At 50.5% G+C, this 12,740-nt stretch overlaps 1 protein-coding gene across 6 annotated transcripts in view; it reads right to left on the reverse strand.

The window, feature by feature from the left end:
* Positions 1–12,740, reverse strand: part of Mbp (myelin basic protein) — an 80,745-nt gene that overhangs the window by 13,842 nt on the left and 54,163 nt on the right. For 3 of the 6 annotated variants that reach the window (XM_021658724.2, XM_060376988.1, XM_021658726.2), the window contains one exon: positions 8,930–9,007. The exons of the other annotated variants lie outside the window; for them this stretch is intronic. In XM_021658724.2, the coding sequence (XP_021514399.1) occupies positions 8,930–9,007 (78 nt within the window). The remainder of the gene's footprint in view (positions 1–8,929; positions 9,008–12,740) is intronic. 6 annotated transcript variants of the gene reach the window in all.

Consider the following 12,740-nt stretch of genomic DNA (forward strand, 5'->3'; position numbering starts at 1 on the left):
GAAAATAATTTAAATCTTAAATGAGAAACTATTCACTCAAAACCTGTACGTAAAGGTTTGTAGAATTTTTCATCCCTGCAAACTATAAAAACCCCCAAATGTTCCCCAGCAAGAAAACCAACACATGTTGGCATACACATTCAATGGAATAATACTTAGCAATGAAACGAACACCATCTTGAAACATGTAATAAGGCATCTCTAAGTCATGATGCATGAAAGATGCCGTTCAAATAGAATCTAGATGTAGCATCTTTTTTGTGAGACATTCTTGAAAGGCCTGTCCTATGGTGAGGGAGACACTAGGCAGGGGTGGTTGTAGTTAGAAGCTGAGAGAAAGGGGAGTTTTCAGCACACAGGAAGGGGGTCGTTTGCCACTGCCCCCGACCCAGGTAACATTTGTCATCTGGAAAGTGTTGCCACATTGGGTCATTCTTCCTAGTTTTCCAGGCACCTCATGCCTCATCTAGGTTTTACTCTTCCATAGGAAAAAACAAACAAACAAACAAACAAACAAAAAACAAAAAACCAGGCCTGTGTGTGCTCCAAAGGTGCTGGCGACTGGACTCTCATGGTGGCACTCAGCTAATAAGAGGATGAAGAAGGGCAATAGAAAAACCCTCCTCCTACGACAGTGTGCATGACAGAGGTAGCCACAGAAACAGAACAGCACCCGCCAGAGACTGATGCCAGAACCCTAGGAGCTCTTGGAAAGCTTCTGGGTGGAACAGGCCTTGGCTTCCTTTTGTGCAGCTTGGGCCTGAGGTGGAGTTGAGAAGAGACACAAAGGGCGGCAATTCTTTGTGACAGTCACACGTCGGGACACCACCCAGTTCTAGGCCTGGCTTCGTGGAGGCAGAGCAAACGCCCAGATGCCCTTCAGTTGCCACAGTAGCAACAGCCTGGGCAACAGGCTGCATGGGCTGGACCAGCGTGGCATCAGAGCTTGTGCTCTTAGAGTGTACACAACACGGGTCTCAGTTTGAGCATACAGCTCGGGAGCAGCTGTGAATCCGCCACCACCTGCTCCTGCTTCCTTCCCATGCAGAACCTGACCTAGTTAAGCCCTGCTCCCTCACTCCCTTCTCTCTCTCCAGGACCACAGCTCCACTCTGACTTCTTGATTATACAAATATATAGGCGAATATTCTCTCCCAGTCTGCGCAGCTCGTCTGTTCACCATCCTAACAGTGTTTTGTGCAAACAGTGTTGGGCTTTGATGGGGTCTGATTTACCTATTTTCTTGATGAACCAGCTTTTAATTTCAGGTCTATGAAACTGTTGTCTACCTCAATCAGGACGACTGTATCCTATATTTTCATCTAAAATTTTAGAATTTTGCAGTGTCAGTAGAGATGTATGATCCATTTTCAGTTGACTTTTGTATAAGATGAAGGTTTGAGTTGAGATACATTATTGATGTTTGGTAGACAGATGTCCAATTTTTCCAACAGCACCTGTTGAAAAGATCATCATTTTTCTGTTGAGTTGCCCCTGTCTCTTTGTCAAAGTGCAATTATTCATCACAGGTAAAACCCCACGGGTCTTACTCCACACTCCATGTAGGAATTATCTGAGTGTCTGCCAGAGGATCCTGGTGATGGGCAAGGTCACCTACATTCTGGTGAGCTGGCGTCTTTGGGAGGGAGGCCTTTCCTCTGTTAGTTCATTATCAGCGATCTGTTCTCCTGCAGACACCTTCTCTGCTGTGCCCACTAAGGCTGGGCAGAGCCCACTCTGAACACTGCTGTTGTTCCCAGGACTGCAGTCTCTGTCTCCCCCAGCATGTCTGCAGTGCATCTTCCGTGAGACACATTCTCACCGTTTGCAGTTCACAACGGGCCATGAACTGTAACAACGGTCATCTCACAGGCATCGTGACAAGGTCAGTTGGTTGCTGGCCTGCTAACGACTCCTGGAATCCAAGTGGGTTGGAGGCCTTGCCACCTGGCCCACTGATGCCAGGGCCTGGTCAGTGAACCCCATGGTTGTGTTTGGAGCTGAGCATTTGGTACAAGTGAGGGTCTGTAAAAAGCAGTCTTGTTTTTAAAAATTAAAAAAAGAAAAAGCACCATTGTTTGGACAATGCTACATACTTACAAGAAGGTGTTAAATGATGCCCCGGGCCATGAGGCAGCCAAGGATGTGTGCTGCAGATGGTTTTGAAGGAGATCCTACTACACATATTTTTCTTCTTTTTTCTTAAGAACCTCACCTGTTTTATTAATGAGCTGTGCACATCAGAAACCTCACTTGTTTTATTAATACGAGCTTTGCATCGTATTAACAAACAAAGATGACAACACATGTTTGGAGGTGACACAAAGTAAAATTATGGAGAATCATTCTGGAGCTGTGGAAGGGGGACCCCGGCCAGGCAGGTCACTGAGTTCTAAGACGCATGCTTTCTGTGTTAGCCCATTTTTGAAAGATTCCAATTTCCCTCAGCAGGAAACAGGGCCGTCTCCAGCAGGGGGCGCTCGACACGCTCTCGGCAGAGGTCAGGGAAGGGTTTTTAATGTGTTACCCAGTTTCCTGCTGGTGAGAGCTGGGCATAGGTCCTTGGCCATCAGACTGGGTATCTGCTTGTTCTCCTGAAGAGAGCCTGCTCCCTGAAAACAGCCCGAGACACAGTCTCACCTTTTGCAGCTCATTACAGGCCATGAACTATAAGAAAAACCATTACGTAGGGAAGTGCGGCCTAGGGTTTTACGGTCAAGCGAAAATAAAAATATCCTATTCTTACTTCATTTCTGGCCTGAGAAGGGTCCCCCGCTTGCCCGGAAGCACAACCAGCATCACAGGTTCTGGAGTTACACTTCTTCTTTTTCCTGCCTCCATGCAGATCCGTGTGACCACTGAAGAGCTGACTCAGTTTTAAACAGGAGATGCGATGTCTCCTCAGTGACCTGGAACCAAACCCACCCTCCTCTGCTTCATTTGTAGTGTGAAACTGACACGCAAAGGGGTCCAAGGACCTGCCCGCAGAGGCGCTCGGTAGTCCAGGCCTGGAGCTGGAGGCAGCCACAGTAAACAGGCAGACCAGTCCCGGAGAGTGTGGGAGGATTGTGGGAGGATCGTGTAAGGACAGGTACAGCTTGTCTTGTGACAAAAAGACACGATGTGGGAGAAGAATCAAGTCCAATATCATGTGTTTTACTTATTTACTTCAGAGTCTGCAGATTTGTATCAAGTTCTGAAGCTCTGGGCCAGAAAGAAATTGTTTATATCTGAGAGAAAGAACTGAAGACTGCAAATGGGTGGAGTCCACTGGGCCGGGAAAGCAGGTCCTAAGTGGGATTTGCAAGTGCAATTTCATTTACGGTTAAGGACAGGAGGATTTCCCACCGTTATCGCTGAAATGGCTTCATTCCCATGTAGTTAAATGCAGACCCTGCCAGTTTCTGCCAAACGGGAAACTAGGCCTCAACACCAGCAGTTAGGAGCATTCTGTTCTGCCCACGGGAGACAAGAATCAAAACGAGTTGTCTTCCAGTAAGTGTTCCTTTCTTTCCTTTACGTTTAGTTTTGAGCCACGGCCTCCCACAGGCTAGGCAAGCGCTCAGCTACCTTGTTCCTCCCTCCATAGCTCGACTTACCTTCGCAGACCGCTGCAGACATCCTAGCCATTCCACACGGTGGCACCAGGACACCACAGTCCAGAGTCCTCAGCGCACCCTGGGGTGAGGGCGTGAGTACACACACCGGTCTGTGTTTAAGCTCTTCAGCTTAACTTAGCCTCAGAGGCTGCTCTGTGAGCCCCGGGCTGCCGCTGCGGATCTGAGATACCACTGTTTTTCAGCACAGCCCACCACGTGAGTTGGGATTTGATAGAATGTGTTTCCCCTCCTCAGATCGAAGGGAAAACAAACATGTCTCCTGCCATCTCAACTTCCCAGGCTTGACACCCACAGAGCCTCTCCCTGGAGGGACTCTACCGCTCCTTCTGCCTTCTGTGTTGGTTCCCGCTCTCCATGCCTTGGAAATCCTGTGAACAGCTCTAGTTGCTAATGCTGTCTCCAGAGGAAGAAGGCCAAGGCTAGCATCCTTCTTTCACCCCAGTTACCCACTTGGAAGTCAGTGGCAGTCACTGTGATCTAGGTAGGGGCCAACCTATTTGTGAGCCATTTAAATGTTAGGGTCATGGCTGAGAAGAGTGCCAGAGGCAACCAGCATTCATGACAACAGTCTCAGGATGGTGATGGAGCAGCCCTGTCCGGTGTGGGGGCCATCTTTCTCCACTTCTGAGTCCCCATACACTGACTGCCCAGATGCTACAGCTGCTTCAAGACATTTCAGCAAGTGTGTCCCTCTTGGCACTGGCTGGCCCCAGGTCTAACCCTGTTTACATTTACAGAAAAAGCTATGACACCATTTGTGATCAAACCGCTTCTACTATATCTCAGGAGAGAGTGTTATCTCTCTCTCTCTCCTTCTCCCCTCTCTCTCCTACAAAAACCCATGCCTCTTAAATTCTGGGGTCTAAAGTGATGTGCGGTCTCTCCTGTGTTTTGGTTCTTGGCTGGGAGTTGGAACATGTGTTTCACAGGCGCTGATGACTTATGAAAGAGAGAGCCTTTCTTCATGGAAGGTCCGGCAGCACCCACACGGCTTTTCTCATTTTCTGGACAGGTGTGGCTAGGTGGAGATTTCAGGCTGGCCCCCCTCCCTGTCCTCCCTCCCAGCTGCACAGTGCTGCATTTCCCCTCAGACACTGAAGAGCAGAATGCTATCTGCTGTAGAGACAGATGCTTTGCCACATTCCAGGGCTGGGCTCCTCAGTGGGAGTTTGGCCTGTAGCCAGTTGTGAGAGGAAAGCTGCTCTGCCACTGCGCAATGTTGGGGTCACTGGTTCCCTCATGTTGCTTGAAGGATGAAGATCCCTTGGCCTCCTCTGTAAGCTTCACTCCTTTCCTTGTACTGTAGGGGTTAACTTCAGAATCCTCTGGATTTCTCATCTCCTACATGTGCACTTGAAACTCAGCATTGGCCAGAAAGACAGAGAGAAAGCCCAGGCAGTGCCAAGCACTTCTGGTGTCTGCTGGATGCCCTCCAGGCCTGGGTTTTCCTGGCTCAAAGGGGTCCGGCTTGGTTGCCTGCTTCCAGACCTCTCCTGGGCAGTGTGAGGTCTCCAGAAGAGGAGTGACAGACCTGGCAGTGCTGCCTCCCAGCTTTGTAGGTCAGCAGCTCGGTGGCACCTTGTGCCGGCATCTTTCAGTCCCTGAGGCGTTTGTCCTTGTTTCGTTCTACACATGGAGGGAGGCGGAGTGGGGATTGCTCTTAGTTCTCTCATTTCTTCACTGCTTCCAAGCGTCCATTGTTTTTAAGACCCCAGTGTGACCAACCAAAGTATAATAGTTCATATAAGTAGCAAACAGAAATCACAGTAGAAGTAGAATCCAAACACTGAGATACTTCTTTCTTTGGAGACAGAGTCATGCTATGCAGACCTCGCTGGTCTTGAACTTGTGAATCCCCTTTCACTTCCCTAGTGCTGGGATTGCAGGATGTATCTGGTTTTGTGGCTATGGACCTTGCTGTCTGTTTGCACAATGGGTCTGCTGCAGCGAGAGCCTTTTGGGAAACTTTTGACTGTTCACAGTGGTGATGGCTGCAGGGCGAGGCTGAGAGGAACCTCCAGAGGGAGCTCGCCCTGGGCTCCTGCCGAGCCACACAGATGCACGGAGACGTGTTCTCGTGGACAGCGTCTCCTCAGCTCCAGCCTAGCTTTGTTCACCACACTCCTCTCCAGCAGAGCGTGCTGCCTGCCTAGTGCCAGTCCATGCCAGGCTTGAGCCTAGCCAGCCACGATGCAGGAAAATGGCTGCCCAGATGGGACATACGAGACCCACCTGTGTGATTCTGGGGAGCTGCTCCTCAGCCCGAGACCCACACCTTCCTCCTCTCTGGAACCTTGCCTTTTGTTCTCAAATGCTCTTCTGTGAGTCTCCTGCTCCTTCCCACTTGCCCCCAGGCTCCAAAGAATGAGTGTGTATACCTATCTCCACAGACACAGACAGAGAGATGCCCTTTTCAGCATAGTAGGTAACATGTTCCTTGGTTACAGAGAGGAAGAAGCAAGCTGGGCCACTCGAGCCAGGACTGCCAGCTTAGCCATGCTCCCCAGTGCTCCTCTGAGTTTTTGATTTGCAGGAGAGAGAGTTTCCATCTCCTAATGCAGTGGTTTTCAGCCTTCCTAATCCTGGGTCCATTTAACACAGTTAGTTCCTCACGTTATGTTGACCCCAACCATAAAAGTATTTTCGTTGCTATTCCGTAGCTGTAATTTTGCTACTGTTATGAATCACAGTGTATTTACATCGATAGACAGGATATCTGATACACAAGCCCCATGAAAGGATCTTTTAACCCCATCCCCAAAGGGGCTGAAACCCACCAGTTGAGAAACACTGCCCTAATGCCGGAAGTTGCTGTCCAGGCTGTGGCTTGCACTTAATGGCTTTATCTCCTTGGTGAGCCCATTCATTCCAAGTCACTGAATCATGGACTGGCATGCATATTTCTGAAACCTTAGAGGGGCCATCCCTGGCTGTGCTTTCCTTGTGGCTTCTGTCGTATGCTCCATGCCTGAAATTCATCATCACTTTCTTAACGTAATGAAGACAACCACAGTAGAGGAACACATCGCCCATTTTGAGAGGAAGAGAGAAGACTCGGGACACTCACTAGGAAAGTCCTGCGGGGTTGAAATTGTGACAAGGAAACTCCCAGGCTGCCAGGGCCGACACCCGCCTCTCTGCTTACCTTACGTGGGGACAGCCCCCAGCTTCATGGCTGTGCCTTTCCTGGTGGATCAGGGAGGCCTGGGTGGCTTCAGAACACAGGCCCTGGAAGAGTTCTCTGTTGCTCTGTTTTCCCTCACAGTAGACAAGTAAACATTACACATAGTACCTAATAGCCACTGTGTGTTATGCTTTGGTTCAGTGTATGTTCAAGCCAGTGAGTTCAAACCCTTTTAGAACAATAATGGGAACCCACAAACACTAGATGCAAAGACCTTCACACTGGGAACTTGTAGCATGTTTTAGCATTCTAAACACATGTCCACAGGAGATGGGACTCTGTGCCTATGCAAGGTTGTCATTTATAGCTGGCCCAAGGTTTGGCCAGGCTTTCAAATATGTGCACAGAGAATTTAAAATATATTCATTTGGGATGCAAATGTCGAGAATAGGAGGGGCTGGCTTCTCTCTGCTAAGTAAATTTTAAAGGAGAAGGAAGAAATATTCTGTTGATAGTTCCTGGCTGTGGGAAACGCTGGGGGTCCTGTCAGAATCTCTACTCTTAGTGCACAGGGTCTGCTCTCTGTAGCAGTGTCTCAAGCCTAGGGGCCAGGGGCCAGGGGCCAGGGTAGGCGGTGTCATCGTGCCCTATGGCTAGCCCTGGGTACTATGAGCCCCTTATTCCGCTTAGGTGAAGCACCCGCCATTGTCACAGGATCCACACCTGTCGGAGCAGCTGCAGGCTGTCCTAGGGCCAGGCGATTGGTGGGCAGATCAGGTTGCACATGATCTTTCCCAGTTCAGCAAGGCCAAGTGGATGCAGGACCTAGCTGACCCTCAGACACTACTCAGGGGAAGGGCTGTGCTTTCAGAGTTGAAGTAGCCCTTGAAGCTAGGCACAGCTAAATTGAGCAGGACTTTGCCTCACCAGGTACCCTGCATGGGGGCTTCCAGGCACTCCTGCCACTCAAGAGGCATCACCACAACTCCCTCAGGGCTCCTAGGACTGCCTTCTCAGCCCTGGCCCCTGGCTGGCCATCTTAGAGGCCAGTGGGAATGCTTCTCAGTCTTCACTTCTCTATGGCATGGCATGGACAGTGACCCCCTTAGATCCCTGCTGATTGCTCCCCAGGGCACCTACCTCAAGCAGAGTTCCTGTGCAAGCTTTCACACAGACTCATTTTGAAGCGTCCATCCCAGGGAGTCCAAAGCCTGTGGGCTAGGGGCACCCCTCCTGCTGCCTGCCTCGACGGCTGTGAGCGGATTCACTGGCTTACTCTTAATAGCTTGCAGAAGAATTGTGCAGTTGTATGATCCCTGGCATCCTCCCTCCTGATAGGTGCTCGGCGTAGCACAGGGGGAGAATGTTCCAGTTTTTAGGTCTCTGAGCATCTGTTTTCAACCTTTCACCTTCTCTCTTTGAGAAGGACAGGTGATGCATGGTTCAGACGCACGTGCGTCTGTGTGAAACAGCCACGGATAGGCAGGATCTGTACAGTGACACTCAGTGGCCATGACAAGCAGTGCCTGAGCTCAGCGTGGCTGAAGGCTGCCCCCTTGTCATTGCCTTCCCCAGCTTCATTCACAGTGTGTTAATGTGGTGGTTTCCACACTGGGAAGGGAGGGAAGATCTCAGCCATGCTATCTGTGACACGCTCAGAGGGCGATGCCTTGTCACTGAACTTAAGGACACTGGCCATTTGAGTTTAACTCGGCTGATGCTCGGGGGGCTTCATGTCTGACAGGAGTTTGCTTTCAGAGCAGGTAGGGAACCTAGGCGGGCAGTGACCTGACCCGGGCTGCCCTTTCTAGGCCAGTCCTCTTGGTGGCTCTCCAGCCTGAGCGGCATTACAGAGGCACACCACAGGTTCACAGATTTTCCCCATCTCATGACCTGATAGCTACATCGTGTCACTTGAGACTTCAACATCACAGACTCAAAGACAACCTCTCTACCTCCTGCATGGTCTCTTGTTTTGAAACTTCTCTGTTGCGTTCCTTCAGAGCCTGTTTCCTATCTTCCTCTGCACTCACAGATGCCCTGAAGGCCTGTTGGCCCCCTGGGAGACCGTGAGCACCCCCGAAGGGTCCTAATCCATGCAACCCTCTCTAGACCTGTCCACAGAGCTGAGAGCATGCTCACACACAGGTGACCCTTGGCTGGTAGGACAGTGGCCGCAGCTTACCTTGTACAGGTGGCACAGCCCGGGACGGCTGCGGGCATGAGAGGGCAGAGGGCTCCGGCTCTGCTTTAGCCAGGGTACCTGCCGAGGAGGACAGAGTGGGCTGGGTGAGTGCGGTGTGGGCACCTGCCTGCAGAGCCCCACAGTCCTCTGAAAATCTCTGGGATTGGTGTAGCTGACCCCCAGCAGGCAAAGAAAGGCTTCCTTGGCTGGTGCTGGGAAGGGTTTTTGGAAACCTATCATGGAATTGCAGTGGAATGGCCTCATTTTACACTGGATTTTATTTGCAGGCCTTTTCTTTATTGGCAAATATGTAGCATTTGTGCTGGATTTCCAAGTGGGAATAGCAGTGGATGGCTGCAGTGCTCGGGGTCATTCAGGGTCACAGAGAGTGGCATTTTCTTGCCACATGCTTTCTTGTCGGTGAAGCTCAGGGACTCCGTGCACATAGGCACTTATCCCCCAGCGTGAGCCCTGTAACCCTCAGCTGTGCTGCTGTAAATCTTGTGATGTGCAGTTTATTCCTGATTCAGAGGGTTCTCTTAGCCATGAGAGAGTATGGAGATATCAAGGACATTCAAGTGAGTGTCACAGAACAGAATTAGAGCGCTCAGATAAATGGCTTGCAGGAGGCACCTCTGTCTTGTGACTGTTTACAGAAAAATGATCAGAAGGGAGGGAGAAAGAGATAGGAGGTGGGAGACATGGAGGGAGAGAACTATAGGAGGTGGGAGACATGGAGGGAGGGGGGGAAGAGAAAGGGAGAGAAGAATGGGGAGGGTGGTCAGCCAAGAGAGAGCAGCCATCGGGAGGTTCTAGACTCCTGCTCTGTTGCAGAAGGATGGCCTTCTTAGCGGTGGGCAGGGTGTCATGTAAGTGTGACTCATTAGCCCCTCTAGAAGTACCGCTGAAAGTCAACCCAGCAGGGGTCAGAGAGGAAAGTCTGAGGTGAGAAATCAGTGGGATATCTCAAGAGTCCTCACCCACAAAAGAGAGGTGCCGGTATCTCAAGAGTCCTCACCCACAAAAGAGAGGTGACGGCCCTACCGGCAGGGAATACCGGCAGGGAATAGGCGACTTAAACGCCCTGTGTTGGGGCGGAGTATTCGTGTTGGTAAACCTCCACAGGCAAGCTGTGTTGGCCTCTGTTGGGTAAGACTTGGCTGTCCCCATGGAGAGGGACCCCTCAGCTGAGGAAGCAGCGATGGGGGTGGTGGTGGGGGTGTGACTGAGGAAGCCCAGGCTTCACACTTGGCAACAGATGAAGGAGCAGCTCTGTCAGTGTCTCCTTTGTGAAACAGGATCACCTCCATGAAAGTCACTGTGAGCTCCCCACCCCCACCACCCTACATACAGGGTGGACAGATGGCTCGGAGCAAAATCATGGTGCTGAGAAAGTATGACCTACGGATTGCTTACACAAGTGCAATCTGCCATCACCACACCCAGACAGGGTTAGACAAAGGATGATAAGCCCTTTCCTTGCTGTGTGGCTTCACCAGGGTTTATGACATCAGAGTGACTAACTGGAAAGCAAGTGCTTCCAAGCCTAAGGTATACCTGCAGGTTGGAAGGGGTGATGAGGGCCAGGGCAACAAACTCCTCAGGAAGAACCACAGGCATTAAGCCCAAGGCTTCCCTGGGACACTTCATTTTCCCTGAGCTCTTGCTCTCTGCTTTTCCTATATAAGCAAACAAACAAAATAGAGACTGTGGCAACAGACACAACAGAGAAACACCACCACCACCACCACAAAACAACCTCAAGATAAAATATTAAGCCATGGTTTGATGGGAGTGTCCAATAATTCTTATATACTAAGCCAGTATCTTGGCCTCCCAGTGACTTTAAACATGTGCTCAAAGAGGGATTATGTTCCCTTACAACGATCTATTCCCTTAGATGCCAAGCTGTACTTTTCATCAACAAGGCAGAATTGCTTGTCCCCATCTGGCTGATCTACCCCTGCCCCCAAAGGCATAGCAATGATAGATCCCTTAAGGTAGACACGGTTTAGGAGGTGAGAGTGAGGGTCAGGGTCCCTGGGGAGGATAAGTCACACAGATTCCCTCCACTGTGTCTTTGCCTTTATCTCCCCTTTTTTAGCCATCTAGGTTTATCAAACGTCACCCTCAAGAGGAGTCTGTCAGCCTCTCAGCTCAGCTGTAGGAGCCTTGTCACTCTTTGAGTAAGTCCTCCCTGGGGAGCCCAGGAGGGCAGTCCTAGTGCGCCCACTCAGTGAGATGGTTAACACTGACTGACCTCAGACCTCACAGGATCTAGAGCCACCAGAGGGACACACCTCTGGGTTTATAGGGATTGTCCTGGTCAGACTAACCGAGGTGGTAGGACACTGTTCGCTGGGCTGAGGCTCTGCACTGAACACAAAGGAGAACTCCAGTGAGCAGCAATGTTCATCTCCTATCTGTGGACCCAATGCCACCAGCTGTCATGATGTGCCATATCCTGGAACCTCGGGCTGAAATAACCCCTTCCTTCCTTCCTTCCTTCCTTCCTTCCTTCCTTCCTTCCTTCCTTCCCTCCCTCCTTCCTTCCTTTTTTCCTTCCTAAGTTGCTCCTGTTGGGGTATTTTATCACAGCATCAGTAAGATACTGGGTAATTGTTTGCTGGGTGTCCTGGGTCAGTTCTTTTGTGCCCTTGCATCCCTTGACATGCATAGGACCCTCCTTAAGCATTGTAAGCAACACGGGGGGAGGGGGCAGTGGCTACAGGATAGGGGAAAGTTAGATGCCACACTGCCATGGTGAGACCACCCTGTGTCTGTGGCAGAAACAGAGGACTGGGGGCTGTGCCATTGTCAGCGGAGGCAAGAGCTGGAGCGCCAAGACTTACCTGCGGGTGTTTCCCAAGGCCATGGAAATGCCAGTCCCACAGTGCCATTAATAAGATAAAAACACGACTTAAAAAGTCCACATGCAATTAGTACACCGTCTTTGGTCTGTTAAAATGTTTAATGAGTGCATACAAAGGCAGAGATACACATTGTGAGGGAGTTCACAACAAATTGTAGCAGCACAACCGCCTCAGGGATTCACCATTACACACAAACCAGGCACAAACGTCCCCCTTCTACAGAAGGTGCAGCGTCCTTCACACTCCGGGATGACTGTTCCTACTCAGGTGGAGGTGGATGGCTGTGACCACCAAGGCAGCAGAAAGGCAGATTTAGTCACCAGGGACCAATGACCGACCAAGTGGGGATGCCCCATAGCACAGTTCATACAAGGAATCTCAAAAGCGTGAACTTGGACAGACACTATCGTGCCCAGCACGGACGCACTTTCTCCAGAGTCTCTGGGAGATGCTTGCCAAGTGGATGGGAGTGGTATGTGCTCCCTAGTTCCCCACGGGGAGCTCTGGCTGCTTCTGCCTGCCCCCTGAGCTCTCTATTAGCAGAAGGAAATGACAAACACTTCCCTCTCTGATGGTGGCACTCTGCTGGAACCCTGGGAGAATCACATGGGCTATTCCAGTGTGTCCTCATGTGGCCTCCAGTGTGTCCTCACCTTGCCACGGAATCTGCAAACCTTTGGATGCCATGTTAGCAGTGAAGACTAAACTTAACTGTAGAATGGAGATACATTTAATTAAAGTTGGACTACCATGGAAAAGTATCAGGAAGCAGATGCTCTGGCTAATTTACAGGCCTATCACACCCAGTAGTACTGAGTGGTGGGAATGGACTTGATCCCACCGCTAGAGCAGCCATTTGGTTGATGAAATGCCTGCACTGGCAGGTTAGAATGGAGATTTCAGATAAGATAGAGAAAAAAGATGGAGGCAAAGCCATC

The sequence above is a fragment of the Meriones unguiculatus genome, chromosome 2, assembly GCF_030254825.1.
Source record: "Meriones unguiculatus strain TT.TT164.6M chromosome 2, Bangor_MerUng_6.1, whole genome shotgun sequence".
NCBI lineage: Eukaryota > Metazoa > Chordata > Mammalia > Rodentia > Muridae > Meriones > Meriones unguiculatus.